At 36.7% G+C, this 17,839-nt stretch overlaps 1 protein-coding gene across 15 annotated transcripts in view; it reads right to left on the bottom strand.

The window, feature by feature from the left end:
- Positions 1 to 17,839, bottom strand: part of HMBOX1 (homeobox containing 1) — a 175,741-nt gene that overhangs the window by 79,849 nt on the left and 78,053 nt on the right. For 13 of the 15 annotated variants that reach the window (XR_001104655.2, XM_012435181.3, XM_012435172.3 and 10 more), the window contains exons 3-4: positions 15,278 to 15,754; positions 5,859 to 5,944 (exon numbers count right to left, since the gene is read on the bottom strand). Coding sequence is in view for 14 of the 15 variants with exons in the window: in XM_012435181.3 (XP_012290604.1) it covers positions 5,859 to 5,944; positions 15,278 to 15,754 (563 nt within the window). In the remaining variant the exon portion in view is untranslated. Of the gene's footprint in view, positions 1 to 5,858; positions 5,945 to 15,277; positions 15,755 to 17,624; positions 17,719 to 17,839 lie in introns of all 15 variants that reach the window. The other 2 variants (XM_012435176.2, XM_012435177.3) reach the window with 1 other exon arrangement.

The raw sequence follows: 17,839 nt of genomic DNA, 5'->3' as shown, positions 1-17,839 counted from the left end.
CAGGGAGAAACATAAAATGTATATTACTGTGTGAAAGAAGCCAATCTGAAGTTCTACACTGTATGATTCCAACTATATGACATTCTGGAAAGGCAAAACTAGGGAAACAATAAAAAGATCAGTGGTTGCCAGGAGCTGAGGGGAGGAGGGCATGAACAGGCAAAGCACAGAGAATTTTTTTGGGCAGTACAACAACTCTGTGTAATACTACAGTGGTGGATATATGTCATTAAACATTTGTCCAAACACCATAGGATGTGCAAAACCAAGAGCGAACTCCAATATAAACTATGAACTTCAGGTGACAATGACATGTCAATGTAGGTTCACTGACAGTAACAAAGGTATCACTCTGGTGCTGGATGGTGATAGTGGGAGAGAGCTGTGTATGGAAGGCAGCTGTGAACCTAAAACTGCTCTAGAAAATAACACTTTAGTTTTTAATGTCTGATCTTCAGTTCTCTGATTAGGGAACTTAATTCTTTACCTTTGCAAAGAAATTGCTATAATTAAATAGAATACGCAATGGGTTTATCCTTCATTTTAAAGATAGGTTAAAAAGGAATTAAGTGATCTAAGTACAGCTGCAATATTTCTAAAACCAGTTCAGAACTTGTCTTTACACAAATTCTTATGTTTTAGGAATGAAAATCACTAGGTACAGATAAGATGCACATCTGTTAAAATGCATTTACAACTTAAAAACAGAATAGAATTTGACAGCTAGAAAATATATATAGAAGCTGCTATGGTTGAATGTTTACGTCCCCCTATAATTCCTATGTTGAAATTGTTACTTCCAAGGTGATGGTTTTAGGAGGTGGGATCTTTGGGAGGTGATTAGGTCATGTGAGTTGAATCCTTCTGAACCAGAATTAGGGCCCCAATAAAAGAGGCCCAAGAGAGACCCGTTCCCCATGCCACTATATGACAATACAATGAGATGGCATGATCTATGAGCCAGAAAGCAGTCTCTCACCAGACATTGAATCTGGCTTGATCCTGGACTTCTCAGCCTCTAGAACTGTGAGAAATAATTTCTCTTGTTTATAAGCCACCTAGTTCATGGTATTTTGTTAGAGCAGCCAGCTCAAATGGAACTAAGAAAGAAACTATTTAGTTAATCTATTTAGTTAAAGCCCTTTATCTTATAAATAAGGAAAATGAGACTCTGGGTCACAAGGCTATTTTATGACAGAAAGACCAGAACATTGAGATTCTGTTACTTCTTCATCACACTACTACATTTTAAGAAAACAAAATTCTGGTACATTTCTTAAAATTCAGAGGTGCTGTTTTTTTTCTTCTTCCATGTATTTATTTCTTCAGAGGACATGCATCCAATTAATATATTACTTTGGCTGACAAGCGCTCATCAAGCTCTGCCCATTTACTCATTTATTCTGCATGCTTGATTTTTTTTCCCCAGAGGTCATTTAAAAAAATTATGTTTTAAGCATTCTTAAACAGCCTAAGAAAACATTTTACCCTGAAAGTGAATATAGAATACATGTGCTTATTACTAAAGCAAGGGCTATGCTTACCAACCCACCATTGTTAGTGAGAATTTAGAATCTTGGCTGACCTCTTACAGAGGTAAAAATCCACCCTTGGTGGGAACAGCTGCGACTGTGAAAGAAGCTACAAATAACATGCTGGGAATTCAGCAGGCACTGTTATTACATCCTGTTTATACTGTCATTTTTCCTATCAGTAGGATATTATTTATACAGACCCCACCCATGAACTTCTTGTTTATCTTATTATAGAAATCCTCCGAATCTATAAAAAGAAACTTCTGTATTTGCTTCTGGAACATGCACATGTGTTATAATTTTGTACCTCATTATACTTTTTTATTTAGCATTTTCTTTTGTTATGCACCACTCGTTCTCATTTTTATCTCAAGGTTGACTTATTTCACATATTAGAGTTGAACTTAAATCTTTTTAAGAGAACTTATTATAAGATTCAGGAGTACCACATCCTAAACCTTAAGGTAGATCAGGTACATATTCTTTGAAGACGCACTTGACTAATTTGTTTAAAGATAGAAAAATGCATATATACACTGATGAGGTACTGCAGGTAGTGAGCTCTGGGTGACCAGAAGGCTTCCATACTCAGGCTCACTCTAATCTAAGTGGACCAACTGCAAGGGCCAGCCTTTATTTAGTTAGTAACCTCACTATTCTCTAGCTAGGTCTCTTCTCTGCAATGAAAAGCCTTGCCCCTGAGTTTTAGCTTGATGGCTGGGCAGGCTGGGTTAAAAATATAACATATAATACACAAAAAACATAGGAATTCAGTAAGTTGACCAATAGGACAATGAACCAATCTGGTTATCAATCATCCTCATTCCCCAGGCCTTATATAAACAACTAAAGTAAATAAAATAAAAATGCAAGTTCCTTAAGGGCAAAAATTCATACAGCATTTGTTGAGCAAGTAAATTATCATTTTTGGAGAGGGCACACCACTGAACAAAGTCACTGGACTAATTTTCATATGTATAGTTTGTGTTAGCATCACCAGTTCTCCTCTTAACACTGCAAGGCAGCTAGGTAAACAAGGAATGTTCAGAGTACATGTACAATGCTAGACTCTTTGTGTAAGGAAAGGTCACTCTTGAAGAACACTGCTCTAAAAATGCATAACTAAAATGTGTACTAAACCTCCAGGTGGAGAACTAAGTGTAATTAATTTCAGAAAAAAAGAGATGTCTGCACGGACTAAAGTGGTCAAGAAGTTAGAATGAAGGTAACAGCTGAGATAATCTTGATAAACAGAAATTGGTAGGACTGGGATGAGAAGGTGAGAGGTATCCTTGGGACAACCAAAACTCTGGAAGCATCCAACTGAGCAGAATTCTGGAAATAGCAAATAGTGAAATTCAGCTGGGGGCATACTGAACAGAAGATGGCAAAAAAGAGAAGGCTGGAGTCAGATTACAAATTTTTTTTTTATTTGAGAGGAAGTTTCACTCTTGTCCCCCAGGCTGGAGTGCAATGGCGCCATCTCAGCTGACTGCAACCTCTGCCTCCTGGGTTCAAGCGATTCTCTTGTCTTAGCCTCCCAAGTAGCTGGGATTACAGGTGCCAGCTACCACGCCCAGATAATTTTTGTATTTTTAGTAGAGATGGGGTTTCACCATGTTGGCCAGGCTGGTCTTGAACTCCTGACCTCAGGTGATCCACCAGCCTTGGCCTCCCAAAGTGCTGGGATTAAGAAATTTCATTTTTTAGACAACAGAGAATCATCAAGGGTATCTGATCAAGGGAAGATGAACCCAAACTTCTGGAGTAGAAATGAAGAGGACAAGAACAAGTTGGGGTGAGGCTGAATTGGGGAAAGAAGTTTGTAACACTACCAAATCCCATAGTTATGGCAGCAAAAGAAAGTTCCACGTGGTACAGTAGATAATCAATGTGTAAACGTACTTTCAGTTCTTGCTTGCAAAAACAGGAGATGATGCCCAGGTGCCATGGTGCCTCACACCTGTAATCCCAGGAGCTCAAGACTAGCCTGAGCAATATGGTGAAACCTCATCTCTACAAAAAGTAAAAAACAGGCGGAGCGCAGTGGCTCATGCCTGTAATCACAACACTTTGGGAGGCCGAGGTGGGTGGATCACCTGAGCTCTGGAGTTCCAGACCAACCTGGCCAATACGGTCAAACCCTGTCTACTAAAAACACAAAGATTAGCCAGGAGTGGTGGTGGGTGCCTCAAATCCCAGCTACTTGGGAGGCTGAGGCAGGAGAATCGCTTGCAGGGAGGCAGACATTGCAGTGAGCCCAGATCACATCATTGCACTCCAGCCTGGGTGACTGACTCTGTTTCAAAAAAAAAAAAAAGTAAAAAATAAAAATTAGCCAGGTGTGGTGGTGCACAACTGTAGCCCCAGCTACTCAGGAGGCTGATAGGGGAAGAGCCTAGGAGGTGGAGGCTGCAGTGAGCCATGATTACGCACCACAGCACTCCAGCCTTGGCAATAGAGCAAGACCCTGTCTCAAAACCAAAAACAAAACAAAAACAAAAACAGGGGATGGCATCATGACGACTATTACCGAGTGAGGTAATGTTAATGCCAATCCATTGAAGTTAATGTCAGTAAAGTTTACCAGTCTCCTATGATAGTATTTCTCAAACTGAAATCACCTGGGCTTCTGGTTAAAATGTAAATTATGTTTCAGCACATTTAGAGCAGTACTCAGTTATTTTTACAATTCTAGTAAGCTCCCAGATGATGCCAATAATGCTGTTCCATGTACTGTATTTTGAGTAGCAAGATGGAAAAACACATCTTTCAGTTTCCCTTTCCAAAAAAGGCAATACTATACATAATGCATCATGTTTAACCCATTATAGTTTATCCAGTGCCTTTAGATATGCTCAAGAAATGCTTTTTAAAGGTATTTTACTATGATTTGCATTAATTAAGGTTGGATGGGTTTCAAAGCTACTATTTTAAAAGTCCAAAATGATTCAATATTCGGGGAATTCAATATACTAAGAAATACTTCTACATAAAAAATATCAATGTTGCAATGCTATTGTATAACACTGCAATTTTGTCTTTTTTAGTTTTAGGCTGGCAAACTGAAAGATACTATTGCTTCTAGTCATGGAGGTTGAAATGTAAGTACTGAAAGACAACATTTCATCTTTTCAAAGCCCACATCAGTGAGTTTCACCAAAACCTGCTTGACTTGTCCTTACATTGCATTAGGCATCATAACTTGGTTCTTGAACATAAAGGTTACAACATATTTTAAATATCCTGTAGAAAAATACCTAAATACTACAACAATTAAACTAACACACTGTCCTTTGGTGTATATATAAGACTACTACACAGAAAGACACTGTTAATTATTTTACCATAAACAAGTTTGTTTATAAAAATATATTACTAGTGTAATATATTAAACACACACACACTATAATATCTTAAAATCAGAAAGTATTGTTGAAGATCAGATCCAAGTATTTCATTGTAGAAGGAAGAAAGCTGAGGCACAGAGGCTGAAAACCCCAAATTCACATAGCCAACTAGTAGAATGTTAATAAAAGGAGGGGAAAATTAATTTTTATATCTATTAATATGCAAAGCACAACAATGAAGCAACTACAAAATGTAGTTGAAAGAGTTTCTGGTTCTCCTAATGACTAAGGTCCAGTTAATTTTTATAAGGGTCTTAGAAATCACTGGGATCTAAGAAAGAAAGATCACACATTAACAAAGAAAAGACATCTGCCCCCAAATTTACGAACTTCATAAAAAATGTAATCTGAATAGAGAATGACACATATACACCACATACTAAGGATGGGGCTTGGGTGGGGGTGGAGAATGGGATGGGATATAAAGAACAAAGAGAAGACAATGGTAACTCTTCTCAGTAATGTTTCAAGGAATGCTTTTACATATGGAAACTGGTTTAAAAAACAACTTTCTTTACCCCCTGAATAATTTTTTAACTGGTATAATCAGGGATTATATTTGGAGGACTACAAAGCTTTTAAAAATACATAGTATAGAAAGCAGTTGGATGTGCATGTGTCATACACTCTGTTACAATTAAAAGCAGACTATAGGAACTTTTTTTAGCCACAAAATAGGGAATTTTGGGCTTATTACAAATGCTATAAAATTTACTAGCACAAGTAAAAAAAAAAGTCACTAGAGAAGTTCGGTGATATTGGAGACAAAGGGTTTTAAATCACAGGCATACATTATTATGCCTAAGTTGACAGATCTGCACTGCAGTGCAGAAATGCAAGCAATATTCCAACATCTGCACCAGAAGGCAGAGACTAGACATGATTCCAGAATAAAGGGCTCTTCAGCTCTTACCTGTTACCTGTGCAACAACTGCTTGGGAAATCCTCCGATTGGCAAGAAAGGCTTTGATTTCCTCTTTTATCACACTGCTGTCCCTCCTAACAAAAACAGAAGACAAGACCAACAATGTATGTTGAAGGTAGAAATCCTCATCTTTGCTAAAAGAAAGGTGAAGCAGAGAGGTGGGGAGAACACAGAAAGGACACAAAAATAAAAGGTAAACGGACCAAACTTGTGTGAAAATATGAAATTACAATGAACCAAGAAACACCAAATATTCAAGTCCTAAAACATCACACCATCAGACAGACGCTTTAGTGAAGACCACAGTAGATATAAGTCTCATACCAGAGGATGGTTAATCGCATGCTCTGTATAATTCACATTAGGAACAAGGCTGTCATATGGTATATACAAAGTTTCATTACTGGGGAATGAATATATCTTACACAGACAGAAATCCTAGAAAAATAAAGAGCAACAACAACAAATTCAGTTGTGAGCAGATTGTGGGCTCGCATGTTAACTACACAACTGCATGAATAATGTTCACTTAAAAACCTTTAAAATGATTAAGGAAAAAGAAATCATCATTCTCACAACTGTAAAAATGTTAGCCATCTGAAGAAAGGCTTTGCTCTTTAACTTCTTTTCCTGTATAAACAAAAAATTTAAAGTGGGATGAGTTGAATATAAAGTTTTAGTATTAAAAAGTCATTTACTCATTTTGTATCATATATAAGAATACTTAAAACTACACAATATTCAGTGTCCTTGATATTACATTATAGACTTCATTTTTCCTCCACTAAAATGCCTGTAACAAATTTTTAAAGACTCAACAAATTCTCAAAAGACTAGACATTCACAAGAATGACAATGAATGGCAAGACTTCTGTTTCTTCACCAGAACAAGTATTAATAAACAAAAATTATAGTTAAACCCTTAAAACTGACCAATTTCTCGTTGAATGCTTTATCTTCAAAAGGATTACATAAATAGAGCAGCGGTTTCTGTTCAAGCTCAAAAGTAACACAGAATAGATGTAACTTCTTATCTAACACAGGATCAGCAAATTATGGCCTATGGGCTACTTCTGGCCTGCAACCTATTTTTATACAACCTATGAGCTAAGAATCATTTTCAGAGATGGACATTTACAACCAATTTGATGACAGAAAATGCTAACAATAAACACAAACTAAGCAAAATATTATCCCTCCCCCTGCAATTTCATTCTATATTTTCAAAAACTGTACCCAATTATTATTATTCTGCATTGACTTTTGTCAATAGAAATTTGTGGCTGTTTGTTTTCTGCCTTGTATATGTCTCTACATTATATCTTTTTTTTTTTTTTGAGACGGAGTCTCACTCTGTAGCCCAGGCTGGAGTGCAGTGGCACGGTCTTGGCTCACTGCAACCTCTGCTTCCTAGGCGTAAGCAATTCCCCTGCTTCAGCCTCCCGAGTAGCTGGAATTACAGGCATGCACCACCATGCCTGGCTAATTTTTGTATTTTTAGTAGAGATGGGGTTTCACCATGTTGGGCAGGCTGGTCTGAACTCCTGACCTCAAGTGATCCTCCTGCCTTGGCCTCCCAGAGTGCTGGGATTATAGGCGTGAGCCATCACGCCCAGCCTATGTCTCTACACTGTAATTTTGCCTCTTGGCCAAAAAGTTTCAAATTTTGACTATCTGGTCCTTTAGAGAAGAAGTTTGCTGACCCCTGATCTGAGACAAAGGGATCACAAAACCTTAACAATTGTTTTGTGAAAGAACCAGAAACTCTTTCTAGGGGTTCACATCTCTCCATAGACTATTTAGAAAAATTAAAGCATCCCATTCAAAAAACAATGAGTTGTGATTTAACTTGGATGAGGTATTTTAGCTCATCCAGACAAACAGGTGTTACACGATCTACTGTTAAGGACTCTGTTGTAAATCCATGCTCCCTTTGGGAAATTTTGGAAAATAACAGAGAGGTGATTCCAATCTGTAGCTCCACAGTATACGGCTGATCTATCTGTTGGAAATCCTAATAAAAAATATTCCTAAAGGAAAAAAAATAATCAAATGCCTAATGCAGTATTTAGAATTTCTCATACTGATCTAGATTCTGGTTAGATTCTTCCCAAAATGCCTGACTACATTTGAAATATTTCTTTGAAAAATATGCATTCACATTTTATTTTAAAATTGTGTATATGAAAAAGAAAAAGGTACAAATAAATATATTTTAAAGTCAAACAAAATAACTGCTGACTAAAATGTAGGTAATGTCGAACAAAAGCTTTCTAATATGCATCGATAATCAATGTGCAAGAGGTAACTTCAGCACTATTTCAATTGGCTTATATAAATAAAACAATGAAATCATTTGGTTTCTAAGATAAATATAAAATTAACCTGAAATTTTTTAAATTAAGTATTGTATTTATATACAGAACGATCCTACAGAGAAATGAAACTGAATTTAAGAGGGTATTTCTTCAGGTTAAATAAAAAAATGTACTTTTGTGGGGGAAAATAATTCAATGGTGTTTTCTGACTACTAATTTACATTGAAATTTAAATCAATTTATTTTAAATCAAATTCATCTACAGTAGACACTAAATCATATAGAGGAGATAAGTCAATTACTGCAATAAGAAATATCCAGTTTGTAAATTATTCACAGCCTTGCAGCATGATATATATTACTAAGGACTGTACAAGACAGAAGGAACCCCGAAAATCTGCCAAACAGTAGCAATTCACATTTTTAGATATTTGACAAGTTTCTAAGTACTGATAATGTTTTAAAAAACAGATATAGCCAGGCATGGTGGCTCACATCTTAATCTCAACACTTTGGGAGGCCGAGGCAGGCATATCACTTGAGGTGAGGAATTTGAGACCAGCCTGGCCAAAATGGTGAGACCCCGTCTCTAACAAAAATATTAAAAAACTAGCTGGATGTGGTGGTGCGCACCTGTAATGTCAGCTACTCAGGAGGCTGAGACAGGAGAATTACTTGAACCCTGGAGGCAGAGGTTGCAGTAAGCCAAAGTCGTGCCACTGCATTCCAGCCTGGGCGACAGAGCGAGACTCCGCCTCAAAAAAAATAGAAATAAAAAAGTCTTCACTGCTTTACCAGAGAGTTTTCTCAAAAAGCAAAACAAAAGACTTAAAATATAAGGGTGTGCATGGGCAAATCATTTAACAAAGGTGAAGCCCTGCTGTTTCATCTAATAAAATAAAAGCATTGGCCAGGTGGAGTCGCTCACTCCTGTAATCCCAGAACTTTGGGAGACCAGCCTGGGCAATATGGTGAAACCCCATCTCTACTAAAAATACAAAAATTAGCCGGGTGTGGTGGCACGTGCCTGTAATCCCAGCTACTTGGGAGGCTGAGACAGGAGAATTGCTTGAACCCAGGGGATGGAGTCTGCAGTGAGCCAAGATTGCACCACTGCAATCCAGCCTGGGGTGACAGAGTGGAACTCCATCTAACAACAACAACAACAAAAAGTATTAATATCCCCTTTACAAGGCTTTTAAAATTTTTCTCCTAGCAATGAAATTAAATATACATGTCTGTAATACACAGAATCAAAAATTCATTGCAAAAGTTTTTTTGAAGTTATAAAATGCTACAAAAATGTTGACTATTATTTTATAAAAATTCAGAAAGGTTCCCATGAAAAGAAGAAACAATTGACCTGCTATAATCACATAAGACCGAAGTAAACATCTATACCAGGTACTTTAAGGTAGCATTAAGGTTCTATACACAAGCAGTGATGGGTCATTTAGTTGGTTTCACTAGGTATTTTCAAAATAGTAAATATATTCTACTTTCATTGTGTCCAATTCTCTTAAGTATTTTTAAAAGTTCCATGCTAGTAGGTTAGCTTTGTTGTTCAAACTTTAACATCACCCTTCACCTCCGCCACCCTCACCCCACCTTATTCTCTCCTCATTCAGCCTCCTTTAAGGACCTGCTACTACTATTGTCCTCACTGTAATCTATGAAATCATCACTTTATTAAGTGTGAAGTGAAACTTCATTTACTCTAAATCTAATTCTCTCATCTTCTCCCACCCCTCATTTCTCTCTTCATCTACAATTTAACATCCTCCTTAAAAAGAATGTATCCTCTCCTTCCTCTCTTCTAAAATCTCATACTCTTCAAGATTTCTGTGCCTCAAGTCTTAATGGGATTAAAGTGAAGAGTAGGCTGATCTTGTCTTTGATTCCATAGCTTACTTCAAATATAAGCTACTTACTTGATTTGCATCTAACCAGTTTAAGTCCATGTCATTTCCTCCTACTGCCTTTTTCAAATTATTGCCATGCTAGATTCCTCGGGATGACTTCCACACCAGGATGAAATTCTTCCCTCCCATCCTCCATTGCCATTATTTTTATAACTTGCTAAACTTTCCACTGTTACCTTTAGATCATTCTTAGTGTTTGGATGAATTCATCAGTGATGCCTCTTTATGGAATCCCCTTATACTAAGGCACAATTTAACTGTCATCTATTCAAAGAAGTTCTCCCTGATCTTAACAGCTTATCTCTTCTTGCAATGGCTAACTTTAACATTTCAATATTACTACTCACATGCTAATATATTACATGCTGTTCTGTATTATAGTTGTTCCTAATCTTATCTCTCCTATACCCTGTAAAGTCCTTTAGCACAAAGATTATGCCTTATTCATTATGGGGTTTGCATATAATAGAGCTTAATTTGTTTAATGAATGAAAAAATCTGTAGTTGGAGATAAAACCTTGTAAAATGGAAAGCCTGATCTAGATAATTTATAGAACAGCTTTAAATTTTTATTCTCAAATAGATTTAAGCTTACCAAATCAGACAGGAAAAGAATTATTTACAGTAGTTCAAAATGACATTGCTTCTTTTTCTAGAACAAAGAATACTAAAGACCACCTGTGTTAAAAAATTATATGCTTTAAGATCTTCCATATTTTCATAGTTAATATACACTGCACATTCTTTAGGATTTCTTAAAGGTAATCACCTCTCTCAAAGACTTCCACAGATGAAGCAACACCTACCAAGACAGACTATTTCACACTTGGAAAAATACAATGATGTACAAATTTCTTTCATGTTTGAACAAAAACTTTTTCCCATAAATTTTCACCCATGGAGATAAAGTATAACCTTAAATTTTAAAAAATAACTCAAAAAAAGAAGTTACTATATATCAATGACATAGTAACTGGATATCATGACCATCTTGTCTTATCTACAGAACATGCACATCCTACCTATGCAAGTAAAATACTTGGCCTATAGATAACCAACTCAGAATAAAGTCTCAAAGTTTTAAACAAAATACTAACATATCATAAAATTTAGTACATGGGTGGTTAACAATAACATCTTTAATGTATGGCATTATTAATCAATTCTGATAAACTTCATTTAAATTATTTCATAATATGTATCTAAAACACACATTAGTAGCTCTATGCTATTAGCAGATATATACACACACACACACACCCCTACACATATATTTATATATTAATAGATGCATTTTTAAACATTAAAATGTAAAATAGGTCTTTATTTTTGGCTTTAAAGTCCTTCCTAAAGTGTTATATTCAACAATATGTTAAATTCATATGCTAGTTTACCTTTTTTTAACCTAAATCAAAAATGAAAAAAATCAAAGTTACTTTCTTACTCTTTCTTAATGAGTTGATATGGTATACAATTACAACTTGATGAAGTTCTACAAAAAAATCCCCATTATGGACTGGGCGCAGTGGTTCACACCTGTAATCCCAACACTTTGGGAGGCCGAGGTGGGCAGATTTACTTGAAGCCAGGAGTTCGAGACCAGCCTGGTCAACATGGTGAAACTCCATCCCTACTAAAAATGCAAAAATTAGCTGGGGGTGGTGGTGCATGCTGTAATCCCAGCGACTCGGGAGGCTGAGACACGAGAATTGCTTGAACCCAGGAGACGGAGGTTGCAGTGAGCCAAGACTGCAACACTGGTGACAGAGTGAGACTGTCTCAAAAAAAAAAAAAAACTCCATTATGTATCTCAAAATTATTAAGAGTTAAATTTGTAAAGTCAATGAATTATAAGATTTTTTAAAATGTGTCTTGTGTTTGAGTTGAGGAATATGAATAAGCAAGAGGTGAAGCACATAGGTAGAAAAGGAGACAGTAAGGCATTCAGGTACCCAGGCTCCCCCACCAAAGACCACCACTTCCAATGGGCTATAGTATCACCATAGCATCTAGTGATCAGCAAGGGCAGTACACTCCTAAAAGGGCACAGAATACTCAGAAAGATCCATGGCTCAAAATATTTCTCTAACATTCCACTAAATAAAAATTCACTTGGTTAGTAAGTGATCATTTTGAAGTAGCAAATATCATGGGGGAGGGGGATGCAAAGCCCATTATGGCAATTCATACTATATCTTACGTTAATTAACCACCTTCCTTAAAATCTTATTAAAATCTACAGACATGAAAAATTTATTTAGAGAGGCAATGTACACCAGTGACACATTGATAATAAAGACAAAATTTAGACTCTGCCAGTTAATATTTAAGTTCTCTTGGGAAAAGTATTTAATTTTTGTGAATTTCAGTTTCTGTGATCAACCTCACATTATGGTTGTAATGATTACAAGTGAGAATGTCATCCAATAAACTTTCCCACTGACCCAAGGATTGTTGTCATCTACAACCGGAGAAGCGTGAGAGGGGACACAATGGAGGAAGGCAGGAGTGCAGCAGTGGGTGAGAGTGCAATGGCAGAGGACCAGAGAGATCCAGAAGGGCCACTGAGACCCTGAGATGATCAGGAGAACCCAAAGCAGCAGTTCTAATAAAGAAGCAGAGAAACGGAAGAAGATGAAGTGTCCTGATTATACAACTAGTGGTAGTATATAAATTAAATACTGATAAAGTATAAACCTGTATATATTTTACAGTAAAACTGGCAGGTATGTAATTATGGGATTTAATTACAAACCCTAGTCATTGCTAAACAGGTTTATTATTTTGAGCATACAGTTGAATTAAAACAGGCCAACCTATGAGTTAAAAGTCAAGTTTTTAGACCCTTATTATTCTGGACAATCTTCTTAGAGGCTTTTTTTTTTTTTTTTTTTTTTTTGAGACGGAGTCTCGCTCTTGTTACCCAGGCTGGAGTGCAATGGCGCGATCTCGGCTCACCGCAACCTCCGCCCTTAGAGGCTTTTACTAATGAGTTTTCCCATACTTCTTGTTAGTCTTAAACACATTTAAGAATTAACTATTAGGCCAGGTGCAGTGGCTCATGCCTGTAATCCCAGCACTTTGGGAGGCTGAGACAGGAGGATCACCTGAGGTCGGGAGTTTGAGACCAGCCTGACCAACATGGAGAAACCTCGTCTCTACTAAAAATACAAAATTCGCCAGGCTTGGTGGTGCATGCCTATAATCCTAGCTACTCGGGAGGCTGAGGCAGGAGAATCACTTGAACCCAGGAGGCAGAGGTTACCATGGGCCAAGATTGCGCCACTGCACTCCAGCCAGGGCAACAAGAGTGAAACTCCACCTCAAAAAGAAAAAAAAAGAACTGCTATGTAGAAATCTTACCAAACTGATTAACAGGAACACCACCAAAAAAACCAGGTAGGCATCCTTTTTAAATTGATGATATCCTCTCTACTCAGAATAACTAAAAGCTAACCTTGTTATGTTTCAATGAGCAAAGTAACTTTTATTTGCTCAAATAGTTCTCGCTCTTAACAACGTTACATTCAAAAGCAACACCTGAACTTTGGTCACCTCCTTTTAACACATGAAAAGGAATTCAAGGCCAAGTTAATCTCCTATATTTTTAACTTTAAAAAAAATTAGCCAGCATGGTGGCACACACCTGCAGTCCTAGCTACTCGGGAGGGTGAGGCAGGAAAACCACTTCAGCCCGGGAGGCAGAGGTTGCAGTGAGCTGAGACCACAACACTGCACTTGAGCCTGGGTGACAGAGTGATACTCCATCTCAAAAAACAAAACAGTAATGGCTTGTAACTCTAACTGCTGTATCAAACTATTCATTACATAAACTATTAACATAACACTGGAATCCATATACGATAGTCGATTTAGTTAAGAATTCTATTTTTAGAATTTCCACCTAAAAATAAATTCAGGACAGTTTATTTGTTTGAAGGATATTTCAGCATTGTGGTACTTCAGGACAGATCTTCCATGTGGCAATATTAAGTCACTATTATTCCATCTTGAAGTTTAAAAATCTTTAGGAAGAATTATAATGATACTTACAGGTCCTATTTTTATTTCTGACAAATTCCTGCTACAGTTTCTTTCATTATCTACTGTAACTAATTTATCTGTAGGCTCTTTTGCTTCTATGGCAGTGGAAATCTAGTGAAAACAATACTTCTTTCATCTCTATTCCTAAAGGAGTTTTTACAAAATGCCTCAATTCCAACAAAAGTAAACAAACTAGTATGGAACTCAAAGTCTCCCAAAACCTGTATTGTCTCCTAATATATTATTCTTATTACACTGTCTTACCAATCAGTAATCTTTATCAGACCAAAGACATGGCTTGCCTTTTCTGCCCTTTACTATCCCTTAACTTCAAATAAACTTCTGGTATTTTAAAAACAAATGCTATTCTTCAGCATTTAGGTCAAGGTCACCCTTCACTGAATATATTAGGCCTTTACCATGTGCCAAAGAAAGTTCCAGATCCTGGAGGCACAATGAAAAACACACGGTGTTACCCTCAAGGAGTCCCAGGTCCAGAGTGAAGCCTTTCCTAATTACCTCTGTTGAAAGTGGATTTCTTTACTCAGTGTTTAAAACTCTAAGTGCTTAAACTTATAAAAGACAATATATGTGTGTGTGTGAGTGCATACTCGTGTCTATTGCTAAAATGAAAACCTATGTAATAGGTACCCCGTGTGTGTGTGTGTGTGTGTGCGTGTGTGTGTGTCATCTATTGCTAAAATTAGAACCCCATATAATAGTTACCCCAAATTATTTTCTTGACTGGAATGCTGGAGAGAAAAGTTAAGAGTGTATATATTCTGTATAAAAATAGAATTATCCCTCAGAAAAAGTGCTTACAACAGATTTAAGGATTAGAATGTGTCTGTTTTTCAGAAATTAGCTATTAAGAGTCATAGAGAAGACTGGTGTTTGATAAAGAGAGAATGGAAAAGGCTTATCAAGCAGCAAAGAGAAAGGGCTGAAGTAAAGAAGAGAAAATTTAAGTTAAAAACATAAAACTCGAACTTTCATCTCCAAAGGCAAGAGGAGGAAGTTACAACAGTTCTTACAGCTAAGTAGCTGAAATGCAGCATACTACCCAAAAACAATCTAAGAACACAGACATTTTTAGGGACTCTGAATAAGCAAAGTCACTAACCTCATTAATTCCTCCACTTTATCATCTACATCTAGGTCCTCTTCTGAGGCTTCAAAACTGTATGACCTCTGACCCATGCTGTTTGCATGATAGCGAGTTGGTGACATCTTTCCATTGGACGTAGATAATCGCTCATTATTCTCCCTCCCATTTTGATTGGTAGTGCAAGGCTGTGGGGAAGTATCATAACTGTTGCTAGGTGATGGGGACATTCCCGAATGCTGCGTCTGTGTGGAAGCCGTAGCTGTAGAGGAAGATGCTGGGACATTGTTGGTACTATTCCCATATGAACTTCCTCCATAGCTGGACCTTCTTCCAAACTTGTCACTATGCTCTTGATCAAGACGGTCCAAAGTTTCCAAGGCATGGAGAATTTCATGTTTAGTCATTCCAGTACGCCGCAGGCGCTGAAGCAGATCTATCTGCTCTATGGTAAATCTGGGTTCATCTGTATAATGAGACATGGTTTCCAGCAAACTGAAAAAAAAAAAAAAAGATAAAAAGAAGTCTCTTTATTGACAGTATCTACTAAAGCACGTATCATTATAGAGAATGCTCAGCAGAAGCTGCAATATTTCTACATAAACTTCTTTATTGAAAATTAAGATATGTTCCATGCTAGAATGTTTTTGCCTCGGCAAATGGATTGGTACAGATACTATATGTATTAGTAGGTGAACATGGGCATAACATAAAACCTAATTTCATATGACATACAATTTATATTTTCCTCAGTTTTGGTAAATATCAGAACCAAAATATTAGTTATGTAAATAATAGGGCATAAGCCCAGGCTATGTGACAGCTCACAAGTGTTTTGTCTACCTCAAGTAATTATTCCATATTAGAGTATTAATGGAAAATTGCTGAAAAAAATTGTTTGTATTACATTATTTACCAAATATTAGCTAAACTGACCTGGGAATTCTCTACAACTTCATTTAGTGAAAACAAATAATTTGCCAAGCTAAGTCCAAAAAAATGCTAATAACCAGCAAAAATATTTAAGTAGAAAAGAGAGGTACATTTTTACAAAAATTAAGCACCATTTCATCCACTACTTAGCAATTTCTTACGTTTTTCATCTCTGGTAATGCATTCTCTCTTAATAACTACACTGAGAAATAGATCTTTCGTGGTTGTAGCCAAACAGAGCTACTCATTTTTCTTAGGAAATTGCTTCTACATGTTTCCTTTAACTAGCACAAAATACTGCAGCACATCAGAAAATGTTTTCTTAGAGTGAATAACAATATTGAGAGCAGTCAAATACTGTAAAAATTCTCACTACTTGAATTCCTTTTTTTTTTTTTTGATATGGAGTTTCACTCTTTGTCACCCATGCTGGGGTGCAAAGGCATGGTCTTGGCTCACTGCAACCTCAGCCTCCTGGGTTCAAGCCATTCTCCTGCCTTAGCCTCCTGAGTGGGACTACAGGCATCTGCCACCAAGCCCAGCTACTTTTGTATTTAATACACCTCCTTCTCCCAAAGTACTGGGATTACAGGCGAGAGCCACTGTGCCCAGCCTTGAATTCCTTTCTCATAAGACCTGACTTTCTCATTCAAGATTTTTAAAAGTGGTAATCTCTTTTATTTTGATTTTTATTGTTCTAGTGCCAAATATAATGCATGACATGTAGTAGTTTCTCAATAAATGTTTGCAGATAGAAATAGATATCAAGGAATTTTTTCATCTTTCTCAAACAAACATCTGCTCTGGGCCAGTGCCCCATAGCTATTGAAGGTCTCGCTGTTTCTTCATCCTTCTACACAAAAACTTTATTGAACAGTCACTTCTAGGCAGTTACTATGTAAGAGGTTCACATAACATAATCTTATCCAATCCTCACAGCAACCCTCTGTGGTAGATGGTCTTTATTCATTTCATTTTATGTTGATAGACTGATTACTGAGGAAACTAAGGCTCAGAGTAGGTTTTGTACCTTACAAAAAATCTGAATAAAAAGTAGGAAAAATATTTAAGCCTAGATTTTATTGACTCTAAAAGCACACATCATTCTCCTTTCCAATACACTGTAGGACTTAACTGGAAACAAAGGATTTGAGACACAGGTTGTTCTACTCCTTTAAGTCTCAGTTAAAGCCATTTAGATAAAACTACTTGAATTACTGATGAACCTAGGGGCCAGAGCAATAGTTTTCTACATTTAAAATCCTTGCTCCATCTAGAATTTTTATTGACTTAACAAGTATAAAAAATTGCGGCTTTATTTCATCCCAAATGGACAGCTAGATGTCATATGTTTTTACTGAATATGTCTTCTCCTCTGATGTGAAATGCTGCCTTTATCATATACACAATTTCCATTATCAATCTGCATTACCTTTGGATTGTCTATTCCATTTCACTGATGTTTTATCTTTCAAATCCTTTTAAAAATAAGTAGGCAGAAATCTAGAACTTCAGATGAAATCGTCCTAGTTTTAAAAAGAAGCTCATTAAAATAAAACAAAACCAAACACACACATTCTGTGACTCTAAACATGTTGCAGGCCATTTGTGCCCATGGGCCACAGTATCTGCCCTACACCTACAAAT

This window comes from Aotus nancymaae, unplaced genomic scaffold (genome assembly GCF_030222135.1).
Source record: "Aotus nancymaae isolate 86718 unplaced genomic scaffold, 86718_ANA_hifiasm-v0.15.2.pri h1tg000079l, whole genome shotgun sequence".
Lineage (NCBI taxonomy): Eukaryota > Metazoa > Chordata > Mammalia > Primates > Aotidae > Aotus > Aotus nancymaae.
This window is presented reverse-complemented; position numbering and strand designations above follow the sequence as displayed.